This window comes from Cyprinus carpio, chromosome A3 (genome assembly GCF_018340385.1).
Source record: "Cyprinus carpio isolate SPL01 chromosome A3, ASM1834038v1, whole genome shotgun sequence".
In the NCBI taxonomy this organism is placed as follows: Eukaryota; Metazoa; Chordata; class Actinopteri; order Cypriniformes; family Cyprinidae; genus Cyprinus; species Cyprinus carpio.
In genome coordinates this window covers 18,532,948-18,554,373 of record NC_056574.1, presented here as the reverse complement: position 1 = coordinate 18,554,373, position 21,426 = coordinate 18,532,948, and the positions used below count along the sequence as shown (strand labels likewise).

Here is a 21,426-nt window from a genome sequence, read left to right as displayed (position 1 = left end):
AGACGTCTAAACCCTTGGTCTTCAACTGGGAAACCACAGCACACTTCCAAGGGGACCGCCAGATGGCTTAAAATGATTTAAAATAACACAAATAACTACTTTTTCACTGAGAAAAAAAAAGCAATATTATTGATAGAGAACTATTTTATCTGGTTTTAAATTGAAAACATCTTAATGATGAATGTGTTTATTACACACATGTCTTTCTGCTTCACAAGACATTATTTGAAAGTCTGGAGTGGTGTGGATTACTTGAGTATGATTGTGATGTTTTTATCAGCTGTTTGGACTCTCATTCTGACGGCACCCATTCACTGCAGAAGATCCATTGGGGACCAAATTTCTCCAAATCTGTTCTAATGAAACAAACTCATCTACTGTACATCCTTCATGACCTGAGGGTTGAGTACATTTACAGAAAATTTTCATTTTCGGGTGAATTATTCATTTAATTGCCATAATTTATTTTTTGAAAACAAGCAGCTTCGTCTTTATAGCAGAGCTATCAGAAATATCTTGGGGAATATTCAGTTATTTTCTTACAATGAGGGGCCTTGTAGTTCAAAAAGTTGAGAATCACTGCTCTAAACAAAGCATTTTTGTTTCCAGCTGTTGCACAGATTTTTACAAAGTTCATCCTGTTGCCTCTGGGCTAATCATATCAGAGCTCAATAATACAAAACAATATTGGCCTTAACACCATACTCTTTTAGACAGCAAAACTCTTGATTAAAAGCACAATACAGATAACTGTATATGAATAAATCACTCTATCAATTAGTGCAAAGTCAACATCTATCATCAACATCTAGCATGACTCCTGAGTAGCAGTTGCAACAAAAAGGACAGGTCCACAGAATCAGTGTGCGGCTGCATTTTGCTCATGTTCATGATTGTGTCGGAGGTTTTCAGTCACAAGATCCATCTTTCCAGCCATCTCGCCATCGCTCATCCACCTTGCTGCAGTCAAACTCTGGCTTGCCTAATCGGATGTTAATGTCATTATGGAGATGACAAAGCCACTGTGAGAGTTTGTGCCGACTGCTAGCGTCTGGTTGATTCGTTTTCAATCTGATAAGAGACAAGATCATTGAAACATATGCTACCAAACACAAATTATAAACAGTGCAATGCTTCTGCTGAAATGCTAAAAGACAAACATAAAAACCACAACAATAAATGATGATGACCTTGATCTCAGGTCCTCTGCACACTCATCACATGGGAAAACCTTTGAGAAGAGGTTGATGAACTGTGTCATCTCCCCCTGTTGTTCTGTGGTCGGTGCGTCTGGATAATATGCAGCCATAGTGTGAAGAAAAGACCATGAGCTCCTGCCCAGTTCCTCTCTGTCCAGAGGGCATTCAACAGGCCTAGCCTCCTCCATCGGCATGCTCTCCTGTTCAAAATATCACACGACTGTATACTGTCATAGCATAACATTATTGTGTAAGAGCCATTTACATATTTATATATAAGGTACAGATGTGTTTCCTAGGAATCAAACATATGACTCTGGATTGATGCAATTCTCTGGCAGCTGAGCTAATAGTTCTTGAAAAGTAACCATAACTATGATTGGCATCTCTGTTGTTAAACACAATATTCTTCTTCTTTTTTTTTCTTTCCAAAATATTTTTCTTAACAGAAACTAAAAGTATTGACTGATTAGTGTACATCCTTACAAACAATAAAGACACATGGTTTCAGTTTACATCTTGATTTTGAGTTTGTTTAGCATTTTAATTTATATTAGAGCTTAGTAATTTTATTATTTATTATATTTAAATGTTACTATTATTATGCTAATTATAATTATATCAATAATGTATTAAGGTAAATACTTTAAAGTCCCCCATAAATATTGCAAATTCATACTAAATCTATTTGGGGGTACGCATACGCATACACACACACACACACACACACACACACAAAAAAACAAAAAAACAAACAAAATGCTTGCAAATAACAATGGACATGCTTTATATATATATATATAGATACTACCATTTAGTGTTACTACAGTAAAACTACAGAACAATGCAGCAACGGTGTGTTTATTTCATTAATTGTTTATATTATTCTAAATGTGTTTTCACATATATTTGACTTATCTTGACTTCCTAGATTTAAAATTGCAGTTTGTCTTGTCTGTCAGATCGTCTGTTCACCTGCACTGAGACTAAGGACGTCTGTTTCTGCAACTTCATCCATGATTTAAAATCCGTACACGCTCGGCACGGTTTCTTTTTCGGCTCTCCGGTAGCGCCCTGGGCCTTACTCGTGCTTTCCTCGGGTGGTCTGCCAGCCACAGTGAACGGGAAACCCTCCATACCCGCGTTGTTAAGCGTTGAGGATCGCGACCCAGCAGCAGCTGCCATGTTTAAAATTGCACGATGTGTTATGTACTACCATGGTTGCCAGATCCCCGTAAAAAACCAATCCCTATCAAATCAAGCTTAAAAACTAGCCAAAGCTTATACGTAAAATACATATTTTACTCTGTGCACTGAACACATTTTACAGCGTACACAGCCTGTTTTCATACATGAAATCATCTTACCTTAATATTAACAGCTTATGAATAAAACTATTAGGAGAGGTTGTAATTTTTCTTAACTACTTGAAAAGAACTATTTACAGTTTTAAGATCTTTTACTGATGCCACTCTTCTCCTTGGTCTTTGTCATAAATTTCTGCACACAGTCTCCTTACCAGTCTAGTACAGTTTTATTATGCGTAATATAAACTGTACAGAGTGCAATATTTCAATGCAGGCAAGTTTAATATTATACATATTTTGCTGTAAAACCGCGGACTTGGCAACCCTGTGTATTTCCGAGGTTAACGAATCGTTATTTTGAGCCGGATCTTCTGATTGAGCGCGATAAGTTAAGCGGTTCACACAACGTATCGACATTATTCATAAACAGCGATAGTTGCCTTCACGTGGCTTTATTAGAACGAAAATGACGACGTAATTATGTCCTCATGTAAAAGAATCATTAAACCGATTCTTTGAAACGACTGTTCGATGGAATCGATTCGTAGGAATGAGTCAGCATTTAAATCTAACCCCACTGTAGTGTATAATAGGAACGTTTGCTGTTGATCATGTGTTGGATTTATGTCAATTATCCACAGTAGGTCAACAACGGGAAAACATACAATAACTGGTATTTCACAAAAAGATCAGTACTGTATTAAAATCTATGTTCAGGAATTAAATATGAAAGAATGGGTTTCGCGTCGGAGCAACTTCTCCGCAGCACTGTCAGCCAGCGGGGGGTGACGTCATCAGCAGTCCATGCCGCAGAGTTCAGGCTGCCTTAAACTGTAAATATCAAAACATTCACTTCTGTAAATACACGGATGACAATATCTAATACTTTCTGAAGTGTTACATTTATAAGTAGCCATTTGCCGTGATATTTGCATGATAGCTCAATCTGCAATAGTGTTTGATTAAGTTTAACAGAAGTGCCTGCTAGCTTAGCTTACCACTGACAACCAGAGAGCAGGTGGTCTGTACAATATGACTGACATGCTTTATTTCACACTGCTGTAATGTTCACAGGCTGCACATAAGACATATATCACACTCGAGTGACAATGGGGATTCTGGAGAAGATAGCAGAAATAGAGAGAGAGATCTCTCGGACACAGAAGAATAAAGGTAAGCCAAGATCCTTCGTTAAATGTCCCGTCATGGGCCTTTTGTTGCTTTGTATCCGTTTACTGTCCATCAGTTAAATCCGGAGTACTTCCAAACTTGTTTTGCAGCAACGGAGTACCATCTGGGTTTATTAAAGGCCAAGCTAGCCAAGTACAGAGCCCAGCTTCTGGAGCCCTCGAAGTCATCTGGAGCCAAAGGTGAAGGCTTTGATGTTATGAAGTCTGGGGATGCCAGAGTGGCTCTGATCGGGTTCCCCTCAGTCGGCAAGGTAAAAATGACAACATCTGCGCAATAGTTTTGATGACCAAGAGATGGTCTAATCGAAAATCTAAATTGGAAAATGATTTTTGCTACAAAAATAGTTTCTCGCTAATAAACTAAAATAAGTCTTTCAAAGTTATAAATTTTACCCTGTCAAACATTTCATGAAGAAATATATAACTGTCTTTCATTTATTTTGGGCCTGTCACTATACTAAACAATTTTGCTAAAGTATTGTCACGTTTGTTAATGATAATATCTTGAAAGATAGAACCATCATTTTAAAGACATTATTTTAGGACACTATGCCCCTGGCTTTACTGAAAGCTTTGTTATAAATGTATCTTCTTTGCAAATTTTATATCTACACATCTAAGTTCACCAGCAACAAACCAAGTTTTCTTCCTTTCTTTAAAAAAAAAAAAAAAGTATTTCTAACACCATTTCATCTTCAGTAAAAAAGAAAGCAAGTAGAATGACTTCAATGCCTTTAATTTGTATATTTTAATTTATGTATAAATTCATATCTTGCCTTCATGTTTTTTTCTTTCTCCTCCTATTTGTCTTTAGCAAATTATAAACTCTTATTTTTCTCTGTATTCTGTTGACAATGGGTGTATTGTTAAATTTTGTATTATACACACAAACATTTTCTATTATTAATATGTCAATTATGTTTTTTTTTTGCCCCCAAAAAAAGAGACATGCTCTAACTTATGGTGCTTTTCTAGTCTACATTTCTCAGTTTAATGACATCAACAGAAAGTGAAGCAGCTTCGTATGAGTTCACCACCTTGACCTGCATTCCCGGTGTCATTGAGGTATTATTTATTCCAAAATATTTTTATTTTCTCTCTGTTTTTGTTTATATCTTATTTCTATTTATGTTATTGCTGTTGTTATAATAATAATTATAACATCCAACATGATATTGTTTTCTTTTTCTTTTTTTTTCTTTTTCTTTTTTATTCAATTCTAGTACAAAGGTGCCAACATACAGCTGCTGGATTTGCCTGGTATCATTGAGGGGGCTGCACAAGGTATGTTCACTTGTGTTTTGAAGAATAATGTACATTTGTACGTGTATTTTTACATATTAAATGTGTCCTTTCTCTGTGTTTTTGATTTAAAGGTAAGGGCAGAGGAAGACAGGTCATTGCTGTGGCCAGAACTGCAGATGTGGTCATCATGATGTTGGATGCAACTAAAGGAGATGTTCAGAGGTGAGTTGGAGCATTGGAGAATGTTTGCACTGTTTGCACTATTGCTTTGTTTGATGATTGTTGTTTTGTTTTTTTAGGGAACTTCTGGTAAAAGAACTTGAATCTGTTGGCATCAGACTCAACTGCCCCAAACCAAATATCTATTTTAAGGTCAGTGTTTTAGGTAGGGCTGCACAATTAATTAAAATTAAATCGCAAAGGCAATAAATCGCGATTAGGCAGAAGCTGCGATTTTCATGCGTATCTTTCATTGAAGCACGGTTCTGTGATCATCAGTTAATCCCCATCCGAAGTCCAGAGGACGCTCTCGTGCGGAAACTTCTAATACACCCCGCAGAAGAAATCCAGGAAATCCTGAATAAACAGAAGATTTAACCAAAGCCACTAGAAGGCAAGCCTGCAACCATTAGCGGAAAAAGTGTAATGGCTAAAGCTAATGCTTCCGTTATTAAATGCTGTATTTTCACATGCTTTCAGATGGAGCAGAATTTACTACACAGCTGTAGTTCACTGAGAAGATACGCAAACAGCTGTCATGATTGCAGAACGATTTCTTCGATTTCATAATGACGCGATTAAATGGTCTGCGATTATGAATGTGATTTTGCGTTGCTTGTCAGTGAACTACGGCTCTGTGTAGTAAATGCTGCTCCATCTGAAAGCATGTGATGGAGATTTACTACTGATTACAGAACCATCTTTACTGACAAGATGTGCATGACAGTCGCATTCGATTAATCGTGCAGCCCTAGTTTTAGTTTTTTGTTGTTGTTATAAGCTGTTTTCATCACCCCGTTTTCATGTGCATTTTGAAGTATCGCATCAGAAACGAGTGATGGAAATAACAAAAAAAAAAAAAAAAATCATTTCATTAGCAAAAACGTTTTTATGTTTGCTTGAGGTGGTTTTTGAATAGTGTGAAAAAAAATTCACATTTTGTGAATTAATTTCTCCATGCATCAAAAAAGTCATGTGACTTTGCGCTATAGGACTAACTAGAGGACCAATCTCGTTGCACAGAATCTGAAATGTTGTTCTGGTCATTCTTAAATGCACGAGCAAAGTCTGTTTAAATGTTGTTATGGTCATTCTTAAATGCACGAGCAAAGTATTTCTGTATAATTGCCTCCCAGAACTTTCTGACATGATTGTGTTACCAAACAGCATAATCAAACTCCAAAATCAATTAAATCAATTATCTTATCCATTCTTCTTACTCATATTTACAATCATTTAATTTATATGAAAATGATTATATTCAGAGACTTCTCCTGCTTCTCTCAGTGATAGTTAGTGCCAGTTTATCAGGAAGTGACAATTTAGTTCTCTTTGACTCGTTGGATGGAAACGGTGCTTAAAATGTCTTTTAAATTTATATTTTTGTGTCATTTATTCATTTTAGACCATTTAACTATCATCAAAACAGCATTTTTGTCAACAAAAATTACTTTTTAGTTGACGATAAAATGCAAATGATAAAATTTTTTCTAAGATTAAAAAAAATGTGGACCGCCATTCAAAGTTTAAGGTCAGTGAGAATTTATTTATTTATTTATTTTTTTAAGAAATTTATACCTTTATTCAGTCAAAAGTGACAGTAAAGACATTTATAATGTTGCGGAAGATTTATATTTCAAATAAATGCTGTTCTTTTGAACTTTGTATTCATCAAAGAATCCTGAAAAAAAATGTATCACATTTATTTTCATAAAAATATTTTATATAAAAATAAGTTGATAATAATAAGAAATGTTTCTTGAGCAACAAATCAGCATATTAGAATGATTTCTGAAGGATCATGCATCAAATACATGCAGCCTGAGAGAGCATAAGAGACTTTCCATAAACATAAATGAACCTTTATCGACCGCAATTAATACATGTATAAACATAATGATTTATCAACATAAAGCACTAAATGTGAAAATGCCCATTTAAAAATGACTTCCTGAAATGACGTTTAGAGACTGTTATTCCTCTTGCATATTGTATTGCTTACATGTGAAAGATCTGTTTTTCAGCCTAAAAAAGGTGGTGGCCTATCGTACAATTCAACGGTTCCCCTCACACACTGCTCTGAGAAGCTTGTTCAGCTCATTCTTCATGAGTACAGTATCCTTTAGCATCGTTTATTCACTATTTCATTTTCCTCTAATAATGAGCGACACATTAACCCTTAACATGACTGCAGAAATCTTCAACGCTGAGGTTTTGTTCAGAGAGGACAGCACTCCTGATGAATTTATTGATGTCATTGTGGGCAACAGAGTGTACATGCCTTGCTTATATGTGAGTGTATTTTTCAATTCAAGAAATATCCTGATGCAGAGCTTCTCAGTTTTAAATATATGTCAGCAAATTTAAAATGAGATATAATGAATCTCTGTCTTATTACAGGTGTACAACAAAGTGGATCAGATTTCTATAGAGGAAGTGGATCGTCTTGCCCATAGAGCTAACAGTGTAGTGATCAGCTGTGGCATGAAGCTGAATCTAGATTTCCTCCTTGAGCAGTTATGGGAATACCTGGCTCTGATCTGCTTATACACCAAGAAGAGAGGAGGTAAGCTTTTTTGGTCCTCCAGAACAGTAATTTAGGGTTCTTTCACCTCATAACCTTTTTGACTCTTAAAGGGATACTCCACCCCAAAATGAAAATTTTGTCATTATTCACTTACACCCATGTCGTTCCAAACCCATAAAAGCTTCGCTCATTTTCGGAACACAATTTAAGATATTTTGGATGAAAACCGGGAGGCCTGTGACTGTCCCATAGACTGCCAAGTAAATAATACTGTCAAGGTCCTCTTCTGTATCAGCCGCGCCACAAGGATGCGCTGTTTTCTTTCAAATCAAAGCTAAATACACGTAGAAACAGCGCATCCTTGTGGTGCGGCTGATACAAAAGAGCATACACAGCATACAATGATTTGGAGAGACACAGAGGAGACTGTTTACAAAGGAATTGTTGAATAAAGTCGTTATTTTTGTTTTCTTCGCTTACAAAAAGTGCTCCTGTCGCTTCATAACGTTACGGTTGAATCACTGATGACAGATGGACTATTCTGATGATGCTTTTCATACTTTCCTGGACCTTGACAGTGTTACTTACTTGGCAGTCTATGGGACAGTCTCAAGCCTCCCGATTTTCATCCAAAATATCTTAAATTGTGTTCTGAAGACGAACAAAGCTTTTACGGGTTTGGAATGACATGGGGGTAAGTGATGAATGACAAAATTTTCATTTTGGGGTGGAGTATCCCTTTAAGGTCTCCTGTTGTCCAACACAATTTTCAAAGGCCCTCCATATAAGCTTATATATTTATGAGATTTCTGTATTAATGCACACATTTAATTAGCCATTAGTTTTTTAAGCATTTTAATAGAGCTTAGAGTATTTTAATTTGTTAATAATTTGTTAAAGGGTTAGTTTACCCAAAAATGAAAATTCTGTCATTAATTACTCATCCTTATGTCGTTTCAAACCTGTAAGACCTTTGTTCATTTTCGGAACACAAGATTAAAAAAATTAAGATATTTTTGCTGAAATCCGAGAGCTTTCTGATCCTCCATAGACAGCAAGGGAACTGCCAAGTTCAAGGCTCAGAAAAAAACAAAATTCATTCATTCATTCAACAATTTCTTCTCTTCCGTGTCAGTCTCCACTGCCATTCTGGAGAGTACCGTGACGTATGCGTGTGATGCTGCTGACGCAAGAGCCGGCATTCTGATGTAGAACACGCATGTGTTGAGCCGTGTTTACAAGCAGAGGAATGTACACGCATGTGTCGTGGTACTGTTGTGAACGGCGGCAGAGACTGACACGGAAGAGAAGAAATTGTTGAATAAAGTCGTTTTTTATTTATTAATTTTTTTTTGCTCACAAAAAGCATTCTCATAGCTTGATAAAATTAAGGATTAACCACTTATGTCACATGGACTATTTTACTGATGGCCTTACTAGATTTAATCTGGCTTTGAACGTGGTAGTGGCATTGCTGTCTATGCAGCATGTCTGTTTGTGTTCCAAAGATGAATGAAGGTCTTACGGGTTTGGAAGGACATGAGGGTGAGTAATTAATGACAGAATTTTGGCTGAACTATCCCTTTAATGATTTATTAGATCTTTAAGTATAAAAAAAGTCTGTTTGAATTTTTGTAAAAAGTGTTTTATCCCTACCGCTCTTACTATTTTATTTTTATTGTTGTTAAGAACGGCCGGATTTCAGTGACCCTATAATCATGAGAAGAGGAGCATCAGTTGAACATGTGGTATGTGTCTGTTTCGTTGTCCTGTGATACCTGCAACTTTGTTTATATGTATTTCGCAGTGGTCAACCTGTGGTAAAACATACTCTGTGGATATATATTCAGTTTACAAAACTAAACACAGTAGATGCTGAAGTGTTGCCTAAAAATATATGTATACCTAAAAATGTGAATTTCAATTTTAGCACATAATAAAATAGGATATATATATATATATATATATATATATTATATATAGCACATCAATCAGATTCATGATTGTGCTTCTTATTTCTTCCAGTGTCACAGAATCCACAGGACATTAGCTAGCCAGTTCAAGTACGCACTTGTCTGGGTAAGATCTTTCTTCACCTAAAGTGAAATATGCTCCCGCTTTTGTTCCATTTTTTTTTTTTTTTTTTTTTTTTTTTTAATTACTGCTGTCTTTTTGGATTACAGGGAACAAGCACAAAGTACAGTCCTCAGAGAGTAGGACTGACGCACATCATGGAACACGAGGATGTCATTCAGATTGTGAAGAAATAAAATCTAATCTTCAGATCCACTACAATATCAATAGAACATTTGATACATAAATACATACATAACAGAACATTTTGACAACTGCAGTGTTTCCTGGAACTTCATGGACAAATCTGTGATCAACAATTAAAAAGTGATTATTTTATGAAAATCATCTGCCTGACAAAACCCACTCTAGTACATAATATTCAGAGCTTTGTTTTATTTTTACCTTTCATAATATGAAAAAAAAGAGTTCTTTCTTAATAAACCGAATTGGACATGAACAGTGTTTGAGAATGAAAAATCTAAAGGCACTTTAAATCTGGAAATAAACTGTTTGAGGATAAAGAATCATATTTCAGACATTTAATATTCTGCACTTTTGTAAGGTACTAACCAAATTGACACTGATCACGTGAACTCTTTTGTACAGGCGTTTAACTAGAAAGTTGAGGACACATTAAAAACAGTGAATGAATGTAAGATTACCAGAGTCAGATGACCATGTAGATGGATTCCACCAATCCTGGGGTAGCTATATTTTACAGGCCTCTACAACCAACTTGTCAAAGTCTAAAAAGATCAGAGTAGTAGAAAGTAATACATGAAACTCAATATTTTCCTTGCTGAGAGAGTTTTAAATGTAGTGTTTCCAGCATAAAACGTTCATTTATGCATTATTGTTTGAGAAAGTATGGTTATGTGGTGAGGACTTTGTCTTACAGCACACAGTTAAGTTCAGCTCACAACTTTTTCAACATGGGTGGTGACTCAGAAACACACTACAAAATGTGAACTGGTAGCTTTCTGTATTCATCTGAAAACCTAGAGCAGCCTACTCTATTCATTACAGAAAAGTAGTATAATAGACGATATTAAATATGCATGCTGAGGCACTCGGGCAAGTGTGGACTGGGGAGTTATCAAGCCGTGGGAAGGCTGTTTCACTTCAGGCTTGATGGGTCTTTGTGTAATTAACCCACATTTCAAAGCGCTAAAATGATGAGCAGGATGACAAGAAACTGTTTCTGTTTTGGAGTAACGTTTTTACACTGCTCTGAATGAGCTCGGATGGGAAGATGGTAATGATGGACGAGTGGAGTGCCAATATGCTACGCTTGTAAACATGACACTTACTGTTAAGGCCATATGGTGCAGTGTGTGTGTGTGTGTGTATGGGGGCTTCAGCTTTTAATACTCCATTCTGAATCATGATGAGTTTTTTTTTTTTTTTTTTTTTTTTTTTTTAAAGGAAGCTAAAATTTTTAAGGAAGCTTCTTTAGAATTAAGCAAATGTATTTTACTGCTAGGACAGCCAAGTGAGATAAACTACATGATCTTTCTTTAAGATTTGAAAAAGTTAGTAGGGTAAGGGTGTTTACTTTATTCTTGGTCAGAGCAAAGAAAGACACACACACACACACACACACATACACACACACACCCTCATACAGTATGAGGATAAAGGTGAATAGGCTACATATATTTTATTCAAAGTTAACTCGTTGTTGGTATATGTAGAGAGTAACAGGAATAGACAGTTTTTAAGAGGTTTTTGGGTGGTCTTTCAAACAGCATTGTGTACTAATATTTGATCATGTCTGTAAACTTACATTGTACATTATACTGTACATTGTATACACAGTTGCTTAATTTTGAAGCGGAAATCATTGAGGAAGAGTGGGATGATGCCATGAATTTCACATATGACGGCCATCTCTCGTGTTCTTCAATGAGCTTTTGCTGCCCCCTGCTGATGATTTACCAGTACAATGTCAGGGAAAATGTAGAAAAATTATACCTTTAGGGATACAGCCTGTCAGTGGGGAAGCAACACTCATTCAAAGATACATTTATATTTTATTATTTCTTAGTGAACTGAATACAGACCAGCCATTAAGAATTAATCCCTACCAATGACATGAATTCTTGGAATATTACTTAAGTGGTCAACAGAGAAATAATCATGCAGCTTAGTATGTACAGGTACATGATTATAGTCTATTATAAAAACTGAATTTTTAAAGAGCTTACATATACATATGTATCAAACAGTTGGTAGCATCATAATAATGTATGTTGATACTTGTTTGAATTTTCTCCTGCTCATAAAATATATTTAAAAGATAAAGATGTGCTAATTATTTTAAATGCTCTCCAAAGTCATCCTGTCAATAATGTATGACATTTAAAATATATATATTTTAAATGTCATACATTATTGACAGGATGACTTTGGAGAGCATTTAAAATAATTAGCATCTTATATATATATAATATATATCTTGTCTGTCTGGATTTTTACAAGCTAAATATTTATATTTTAGAGAGTTACTGTGGCTCAGTGGTAGAGCATTGCATTAGCAGTGCAAAAGGTTGTTGGTTCAATTCAGGGATCACACATACTGGTAAAAAAAAAAAAAAATTATAGCCTGAATGCACTATTGTAAGTCGCTTTGGATAAAAGTGTCTGATAAATGTTATACAAAGAATATACTTTTGCTCAGTTTTATTAGTCTAAACAATCCAAAATATTTGTTATATCAGTTCAATTAACTGAAATAATTTCTATCTTCGATATTTTAATTAGGTGGTTGAAAATTTTTGCTTTAAATCAAAATGTCACTGACGCATGTCATGCATGGCTCACTCAAAAAAAAGAAAATAAAAGTTGTCTGGAACAACAATTACAAACTTTTTATTTGTTTACTCATAATAATATTAAACATTTAACCCACCTCAAATGTGATGGAGGAGACATTCCTCTTCGGTCAGTATCATTATCATACTTAGGTTCTATTTAGAAATGTCCTCAGACACAGTTTAGTAACAGCTCAGTCAACGTGCATTATTTATATAGGAATGAGCCAAACAGATAATGTTACCCTAAGTCAGTGTAGCTGATACATTTAAGATGCCCTTCACAACTATCATGGGGAGCCCTCGCATACTTTCAGACACATGTATCTGGAGCTCTTGAAGGACACTACCTGCAAAACTCGAGAGGACAAAAAGTGTAAATGGAGTACTTTTCCCAAGGCATGAAAAAGCTTGTAGCACATGACAAAAGGGATGCTGACATTCATGGATGCCTGTGATAAACAGCCTTTCGTCTGTGGGAAATCTCTTGCCAAAATTAGCACTACAGCCAAGGACACTCCTCTGTCTGACTTTTCTGAAATGTGAGGAATTCACCTGTAAGGTAGAGTCCTGAGCAATTTGGCTTTTGTGTTAACTGCAAATGCTTTTGACTTGGGCTTACACTCAAGAGACTAAATTTGACATATAATTAATAACTTTTATTGTAATGTATGAGATCTACTTTCACTTTATACTCATTTACTCAATGTTGAACCTGTATTCCACATAGAACATTTGTATTACAGTTTGTGTTTTCTGTCACTGATCACCCATTTTTGACACAGTGACATAGATTAGAATGACTTTTTGGAGAAGGATAAAATGCCTCCAAAGAAAGCGGACAAAGCTGCACCTAAGAAAGGGGACAAGGTAAAGGGGGGAAGCAAAAGATGACAAGAAAGGGGGGAAGGGAGGCAAAGAGGCTCCTAAAGGCAAAGGGAAAGAGGATCCAAAAAAAGGAAAAGGAAAGGGCAAACAAGCTCCTAGTGAATCTGAAGAGACCTCAGAGGTGGAAAGGAGTGAGGCTGAGGACAGTGAGGCAGTGGATAAAGAGGGTGTGCAACGTGAGGATGATGGTGGTAAATGAGGGAAAGGGAAAGCTGCACTGAAGGAAGTGTCCAAAGCTATGCCTGTGAAGGCTGTAGCTAAGCCAAAGCGTGGCCAGGCAGCAGAAGAAGGCATTGAGCCAAATACTGGTAAGCGTGCCAATATTAAGGCTGCATCTAAAGCTGTGACAGGATTCCAACCTGAAGAGAAGAAGCCACAACTTCAGCTAGGTAAAATGAAGGACATAAACCTGAAAGGGGCCCTCTTCAGCTAGATGGGCTTTGCTGTTTAGGGTCAGCAGAATGTTCAAAAGAGAGAGGATGCAAAAGCACATTTAAAAGGTGCTTCTAAAGTTCTCACAGGTCTGACAGGAAAGTCCCCATTTTTTTCAAAGTCAGCCCCGAAACAGTCTAAAAAGCTAAAAAGCACATCTAGGCTTTTCATGGGACTTTCTGGCATCAAGAAAAAAAAGGTATGACACCAAATGCATTACAAAGTACATCAAAGTTGTTTTCAGGTTTTGGAAAGTCAAAAGCTACAGAAGATGACAAAAATAAAAAAGAGCAGGGTGAAAGAACACTCTTATTAGTCAGTATCGGTGGAAAAGCAAATAAAAATGCAGCAGCTACCTCTGGACTGGGAGGCAAATTCAAAGGTTTTTTTGGTAAAAAAAAAAACTGGAGCTGCACATTTCAAGAGTAAAGGATGGGCTCTAGGGAAGATAGCAGGAGCAGCAAACTGGCTAACTAACAAATTCATTTCATCCAAAACATCTAGAAGACTAGGTCGCTCTGTTCATTATGACGGGTCAAGTGTGGGGCAATATCATCACCATCAGAATGGAGGTTATGAATATGATGAGGGTGAGTTCAGCTATGAGGAAGATGACTGTGTTCAAAGCAGTTACAACAGAAATAATCCCCGGGGACGATATAGAAGCAGAAATCATGACAGCTATGGTCGGGGAGCTTCAGAGGACCACATCAGTATGACTACTTTGAAGATGACCAGGAGTGTTATGATTATCATGAAGATGAGTATGGATCCTATGATGAGGAGAACGATTACTATGATCTCATGTATGAGGATGAGTATGGCTATCTTGATGAAGACTATTATGATCAGTATTAGTATGTTGGAAGACAAACTTATGGTTATTATGATGACAGAATGGACTATGATTATAGACAGTAGGGAATTGATGAATTATGATACCCTGTTGATGGTATGGAATACTACGATGAAATGGGTTATGCTATGGAAGATGAATTTGGCTACCTTGGTAATAATGTGGAATATTATGAATATGGGTACTATCCAGAGCAGTTTGACTATTATGGTGATCAGCAAAATTATTATAATCACTATGATGGTGTTTCAGATACACTGTAAACCCTAATGTTGTCATTAATAAAGAAATCAAGTTAACATAACTTCACATTACTTATAACACACAGTTTTGCCATCAAAACTTAAACAGGTGTGTTTAACTTACTCATTGGCAGTAAAAATCTTTTGAATTAAGATTTTAAGTGTTATAAACTCAGAATTTCCATTTATTTAAATTATTCGCTACATCTCTGTTTAAAAATGATTGGTCGTGCTTGAAATTCTGCCTTGACAACAGCGCCGATTGGCCAATATAACACAAGGCGGGAATTTTTTGTCGAATTTGCTGAAGACGCAGCACTGACTGCAGGCCAGAACGGAGTCATTTGCAGAACCACCTGAAAGAAGAACTAAATAATAAAGTTAAATAGGTAAGTAAAGATTTAAACGCAACGCATAAATATACACACATTTTTTTGATTTCCTTATACGTTTTATTGTAATGTTATTTGCATGGTGAAAACACTTTACCGTTTTACTCTGGCAGCGGGCCAGCGGCACAAGCAGCCACACAGGCGGCGAAGCAGGCGGGAAGAGAGTCGTCGTGAAAGACTCAGAGTACGCTGGTAGGTAGAATAATGGTAAAATATATATTTAAATTGTGCTTCGTTGCCTTCATGTATTTTCGCGTTATAAACACGTTTGTGTTACTAACTTACTGTAAGAACATGTGAATTTCCCGTTTTCCTCCCGCAGGGACAGTAGCAGGCAGGCGGTTATGAAGCAGACGAGGAGTCGTGAGGCCACAGGAGTGACGTTACGCTGGTAAGTTCATCTATAACACGCCTGTACATTTTGCTTTATTGTCTGTTAAATGTTTTATTTTTATACGGATGGACAAGGTATAAATGGCTTTAAGTTAAAATCACCCAACTTCCAAACCTAGCAATTGTTTTACAGACTAGCGCTGTTAGTTTACAATAGGCCTTAGCATGATATTGCGGCTCAAACTTCGAGAAAAATCTATTTACAGACACACTGAAATGTCTCTGTGTGTAATTTGTGAAATGAAGGTTTTTTTTTTTTGGTGTAAAATTGGGCAGCCGCGTGAATACTGACTTAGGCCTAACGTTAATCGTTTTAAGAATTTTCTTTGGCGGTTCATGTTCACTAAAAACCGCAGACCTTTTCCCGACTGCGACACATTTACAGAGATATATTATTAATTAATAGTTATGTGGATGTAACGTGTCCCTGGTGCATAATATTAATTATTCTTTTTACAGTAGTTTTTAAATGCATCTATGGATTTTTATTTTTATTTTCTTCTTTAACAAGTTACCATTAGCAGAGCTGTGTCTATTTGCCATGTCCCCATGAGTGATTTGTAGTTATAAATTTTTCACTGTCAGGTAACAGATTGTCGTTTTAAAAATATGTAAAAAAAAAAAAAAAAAAGTATTAAGGTGTTCATTTGAGAGTAAATACCCCAGTGACAAGCTGTGTTACCACTAAAAGTAAACTTTGTGAATTTGTTAAAAGAAATATTTTCAAAATTTATATATTTATAAAATATAAAATTGTTAAAATATATATATTTAAATTATTAAGATTTATTAAAACTCTAGTGGCTAATAGTGACTAACAAAAATAAAGTTTAGATTACCTATAACCCTCATAATGAAAACCTTTTTAATTTGCTCTTAATTTACTCAACCTCAGGCCATCCAAGATATACAGTACTGGTCAAGTTTGGACGCATTACTTTTTAAAAAATGTTTTAAAAGAAGTCTCTTCTGCTCATCAAGGCTGCATTTATTTGATCAAGAATACAAAAACAGTAATATTTTGAAATATTACACTTTAAAATATGGTTTTCTATTTTAAATATACTTTTAAAATAAATTATTTTGTGTGATTTAAAGGAGAATTTTCAGCATCATTACTCCAGTTTTTCAGTGTCACAATATCTTCAGAAATCATTCTAAAATTATTAATTGCTGCTCAAGAAACATTTCTGATTATCATCAATGTTGAAAACAGTTATTTACATTTTTATTTCATGATGCTATGATGAATAGAAAGTTCAAAAGAACAGCATTTATCTGAAATCTAAAGCTTTTGTTACATTAAACACTACCCTTCAAAAGTTTGGGGTCAGTAAACTTTTATTCATCAACAATGAGTTAAACTGATCAAAAGTTACAGTAAAAACATTTATAATGTTAAATATTCTATTTTAAATAAATGCTGTTCTTTTGAACTTTCTATTCATCAAAGAATTTTGAAAGAAATTTGTTCACAACTGTTTTCAGCATTGATAATAATGAATGTTTCTTGATCATCAAATCATCATATTAGAATGATTTCTGAAGATCATGTGACACCGAAGACTGGAGTAATGATGCTGAAAATTCAGCTTTGATGACAGGAATAATATTTCACAATATATTCCTGTTTTTGTTTGTATTTTTAATCAAATAAATGCAGCCTTGGTGAGCAGAAGATACTACTTTTAAAAACATTAAAAAATCATATATATATAAAATGTGTGTTTAGTTTCTTGCATAGACTTATCGTTTGGTTTCTTAAGACACCAATGTATCGTCAGGAGCCACAGTTATTAATTTTGTTTTGCTTGTACATGTTTTTTTGACCCTCAAAGAGATGGTTAATGTTGGCTTGCGTTATATATCACCAAAGACAATGGTTTCAGCTAAAAATCTTCTTTAATGTTCTACTAAATAAAGTCACCCACATCTTGGATGGCCTGAGTGTGAGTAAATTGACAGCAATTTTTCAGTCTTGAATTAAAAATCCTTTTAAATGTAAATAATGAACCTTTTCTTTTTAGGTCAACACATTTTTGTAACTTGGACTGGGATGAACCTGTTGATATCTTCACTAAGGGTGTAACATTTCACTCATTTTATCAATGCATCAATTACAAACCCTGACGATCAGATCTACATGGAGTTTAATAGGATTGCTGGTAAGAACTTGAAAAGGGGAATTTTACGAGACCCTTGACCAACATAGTACATGCCTCTTGGACATTTTCAGAGCCAAAAAGGGAGTTGCTGGTCAGCTCTTGATGAACCTTCTGAAGCAAACAAAGGTTAGTTAGAAGTCCCAATAATTTATCCTAGATATATCTTAGAAGAAAGTAGATTGATATGAAACCTGTATAAACTGCAATATACACTTCATAGTTGATCTCTGAGTAAATGTTTAAAGGCTTTTATAATGTATTAATATCAAGTGGTTGGATTTAATATGATTTTTTTTTTTTTCCCACACAAGCTATCAGAGCCAACAGAAGTCCGAACTCTGGTGCTTCAAGGACTACCCCTTTGGTTTGGAGATGACTCTACTGCTTTCTTTAAGATATGTTTGGTAAGTATTCCAAGGAGAAAATGTCCAAAAGACACTCTCTCACCCTCTATACACACTCTCTCACACATTCGCGATCTGTCTCACACACACACTGTATTAATCTAAATTCACTCAAAAATAAATTCTGTCACCCTTGTCGTTCCATCTTCAAGACACAATAGATTTTTTAATGAAATTCGGTAACTTTCTGACCCTCCATTGACATCCAACGCAACTACACTTTCAAGGACGATAGGAAAGACTTTGTTACAGTACTCTGTACTACAGTACTCCAGTGGTTTAACCTCAATTTTATGAAGCAAAACGAGTGCTATGTTTGTGCAAAAAAACATAATTTACCAGTGTATTTTTGAAAATGTTTATCTGCAATGCCCGTTCATGAGAGTATAGCATGTGTGTTCAGATTCGCACGTGAGCACTACTCACATAGCACCACAATGCTTGAGTTTTGTGTTCATGCGAGAGCAGACGTAATTGCGTGAACGTGCGTTGGAGATTATATTTTGTAAATAAAGTAGTACTTTTTTTTTTGCGCAAACAAAGCACTTGCGTAGCTTCATTAAATTGAGGTTAAACCACTGAAGTCACATGGATTAATGATGTCTTTCATACCTTTTTGGACCTTGAAAGTGGTAATTGCATTGGATCTCTAGTAAGGAGGGACTAAAACCTCATGGGTTTCATTAAAAATATTTTCATTTATGTTCTGGAGATGAACATAGGTCTTACAGATGTGCAACGACACAAGGGTGAGTAATTAATGACAGAATTTTCAAATTGGGTGAACTAACCCTTTAGATTGAGATTGATACAGTGTTTGTGAGAGATAGTGTGAATGTGTAAGAAAAAATGAAAATTCTGTCAGTAATTACTCACCCTCATGTTGTTCCAAACCTGTAATACTTTCATTCATCTTCGGAACACAAATTAAGATATATTTCATGAAATCTTAGAGCTGTCTCACTCCTCCATAGGTTTCTATTGTAATTGTAACTTGCTGGCCCAGAAAGTTAGTAAAAACATTGTTAAAATAGTCCAAGTGACAGTGGCTCAACCTGAAGAAAAAAACAAAAATAACGTCTTTATTCAACTATTCATTTTCCTCTTTGTTTCTCTGAGAGTTCATGTAGTGTAACAGCGCAGCGCTTCTAGGTTGAGCCTACATTCTGACCCAGAAGCACTGCGCTGTTACACTACATGAACTCACTCAGAGAAACAAAGAGGAAAATGAATACTTAAAGTCGCTATTTTTGTTTGTTTTTTTGCAAACAAAAAAGTGTTCTCGTCGCTTGATAAACTTCAGGTTGAGCCACTGCGGTCACTTGGACTATTTTAAAATGTCTTGAAAACTTTCTGGACTGGCAAGTTTAAATTACAGAGAAGCCGATGGAGGAGTGAGACAGCTCTCACAGGTTTCATCAAAAATATTTTAATTTGTGTTCCGAAGATGAACGATAGTCTTACGGGGTTGGGAACGACATGAGGGTGAGTAATTACTGACAGGGAATTTTCATTTTTGGGTGAACTAACCCTTTAAGTTGCAACTTTTGAAATGTAAATTAGCTTGCATGTATGTGAATTTTAATTTGTTAATGTTTATTCACTAGATGTCTGATGATCACAGCTCAATTCTTGATGTGCCAGTGGGGATTGTGATAGTTGAAGATGGGATGACTCTTAAGCCCCTCAACTCTCTGCATTCGTCTCCCTCCTCTTCGATTGGAATAGTAATCGAGGAAAATTAGTGATGGACAATCTACATGACCTTCCTGAAGCAATGTGCCTTCTGTTCGGACTAATTTATGCATTGCACCTGAGTTACCCAAAGTCGCTGAGATACACGTTTGACTTCATTCAGCGCATTCTACTTTCCTTGGGGCAGAAAGACCTGCAGCCTAAAACACAGTCGTTGGCAAACCAGCTGTTTGGTTAAAATGGAGAAATTGCATGGCGCACTTTTAATAGCAACACATTTACATTACACATGGTCTTTTGAAAATGAGACTGTTAAAAATATGAGTTTACTGTTTTACTCATGTGTCTTTTAAAAATGAGCTTACTGTTTTGCTTGTGTTTTGTAAATTGTGAGCTTACTGTTATGAATATGAGCTTACTGTTTTTTTTAATGTGAGCTCAATGTTTTGTAAAAATGTTAGCTTACTGTTAAACATGAGCTTATTTTTTTTTTTATGTGACTTAAAAATGAGCTTACAGTTAAAAATTAGCTTACTGTTAAAAATATGAGCTTAAAGTGCCGTTCAAGTGTCTTAATGTGGCTTAAAAATATAAGCTTGATGTGAGCAATGTTTCCTAAATTAATGTAAATGTATAAACCAAATAAAGCAGTTTATGGAAATACAATATTTGTATTAAATTATTTATAAATCATTAAAACAAGTAAACGACCATATAAAAGTCGAAAATTTAAGTTAAGTCTATTTGCCTTTTTAAAGTTATCTGTACTTGAACATTAAAGTTAATTCAATGAAGAGACCAACATTAGGTCAACTCAATTGAATTGAGTTGTCAATTTTGCCATTACTCAATTTTACTTACGCAACCACTTTAATCAAATCATTTGAGTAGTCTTAACTTATTAGGGTTTACAGTGTACCTACATTATGCATCCAGGAAATCAAAATGCATACAAACAAAGTCTGTACATCTACAATGGAGAAACCGCTGCCGTTTACATTGAACCTCAGAAAGTTGCTGACCAACCATTTATGTACACGGTGGAGGATGTCATGGAACCAACAGAACCCTCAGAAATGTATGGTAATGAATATGTTCAAATACAAAGAGAAGGAATGTTGTCTGAGGATTCATTCAGATTCCCAAGACCACAAGTAAAATTGTTTGGAAAGGAAAAACTTGACATTTCAAGTACAGTGTCTCAGATTCCCAGGAATGATCTTGAGATGATTCCAGACCAATATGAAAACCAGCCACTTCCTTCATCTATGAGCTTTCCTCTATATACTTCACAACAACCGGAGGCTGATATCAGGCCAGAGCCATCCTCTTGTAATAAATGTTCAACCACCTTTTCCTCAACAGGTTCTGATAAAACAGCCT

General features: G+C 35.5%; 2 protein-coding genes and 1 long non-coding RNA gene across 4 annotated transcripts; 2 read left to right on the top strand and 1 right to left on the bottom strand.

Moving 5' to 3' along the window:
- Positions 1-521: 521 nt before the first annotated feature.
- LOC109073634 (FAD-linked sulfhydryl oxidase ALR-like) lies at positions 522-2,421 on the bottom strand. Its single transcript, XM_042721493.1, has 3 exons — positions 2,175-2,421; positions 1,191-1,399; positions 522-1,071 (listed from the first exon to the last, which is right to left on the bottom strand). The coding sequence occupies exons 1-3, from the start codon at positions 2,382-2,384 to the stop codon at positions 909-911; spliced, it is 582 nt and encodes a 193-aa protein (XP_042577427.1). The 5' UTR covers positions 2,385-2,421; the 3' UTR covers positions 522-908.
- A 481-nt stretch (positions 2,422-2,902) lies between these two features.
- Positions 2,903-10,287, top strand: LOC109109376 (developmentally-regulated GTP-binding protein 2-like). The gene is made up of 13 exons (XM_042721487.1): positions 2,903-3,339; positions 3,581-3,679; positions 3,787-3,947; positions 4,672-4,761; positions 4,920-4,980; positions 5,073-5,163; positions 5,241-5,313; positions 7,185-7,275; positions 7,355-7,452; positions 7,561-7,726; positions 9,377-9,435; positions 9,713-9,766; positions 9,871-10,287. Exons 2-13 carry the CDS (start codon positions 3,616-3,618, stop codon positions 9,955-9,957), a joined length of 1,095 nt encoding a protein of 364 aa, XP_042577421.1. The 5' UTR covers positions 2,903-3,339; positions 3,581-3,615; the 3' UTR covers positions 9,958-10,287.
- A 4,736-nt stretch (positions 10,288-15,023) lies between these two features.
- LOC122136892 lies at positions 15,024-20,060 on the top strand. Of its 2 annotated transcripts, XR_006154383.1 has the most exons (7): positions 15,025-15,383; positions 15,500-15,578; positions 15,709-15,777; positions 17,917-17,944; positions 18,016-18,070; positions 18,256-18,348; positions 19,956-20,060. It is a non-coding gene; the product is annotated as an uncharacterized LOC122136892 (long non-coding RNA). The 2 variants fall into 2 exon arrangements; XR_006154385.1 differs by lacking the exon at positions 17,917-17,944 and having other exon boundaries at positions 15,024-15,383.
- Positions 20,061-21,426: the final 1,366 nt, after the last annotated feature.

What these genes read in the sequence shown, in the direction of transcription:
- LOC109073634 (XM_042721493.1), bottom strand. Translation starts at nt 2,384, where the DNA reads ATGGCAGCTGCTGCTGGGTCGCGATCCTCAACGCTTAACAACGCGGGT. An exon ending in CGTCCTTAGTCTCAGTGCAG is followed by an intron (nt 1,400 to 2,174) that starts GTGAACAGACGA and finishes TATTTTGAACAG; the next exon opens with GAGAGCATGCCGATGGAGGA. An exon ending in GCAGAGGACCTGAGATCAAG is followed by an intron (nt 1,072 to 1,190) that starts GTCATCATCATT and finishes GTCTCTTATCAG; the next exon opens with ATTGAAAACGAATCAACCAG.
- LOC109109376 (XM_042721487.1), top strand. Translation starts at nt 3,616, where the DNA reads ATGGGGATTCTGGAGAAGATAGCAGAAATAGAGAGAGAGATCTCTCGG. An exon ending in GGTTCCCCTCAGTCGGCAAG is followed by an intron (nt 3,948 to 4,671) that starts GTAAAAATGACA and finishes GTGCTTTTCTAG; the next exon opens with TCTACATTTCTCAGTTTAAT. An exon ending in TGTACATGCCTTGCTTATAT is followed by an intron (nt 7,453 to 7,560) that starts GTGAGTGTATTT and finishes GTCTTATTACAG; the next exon opens with GTGTACAACAAAGTGGATCA.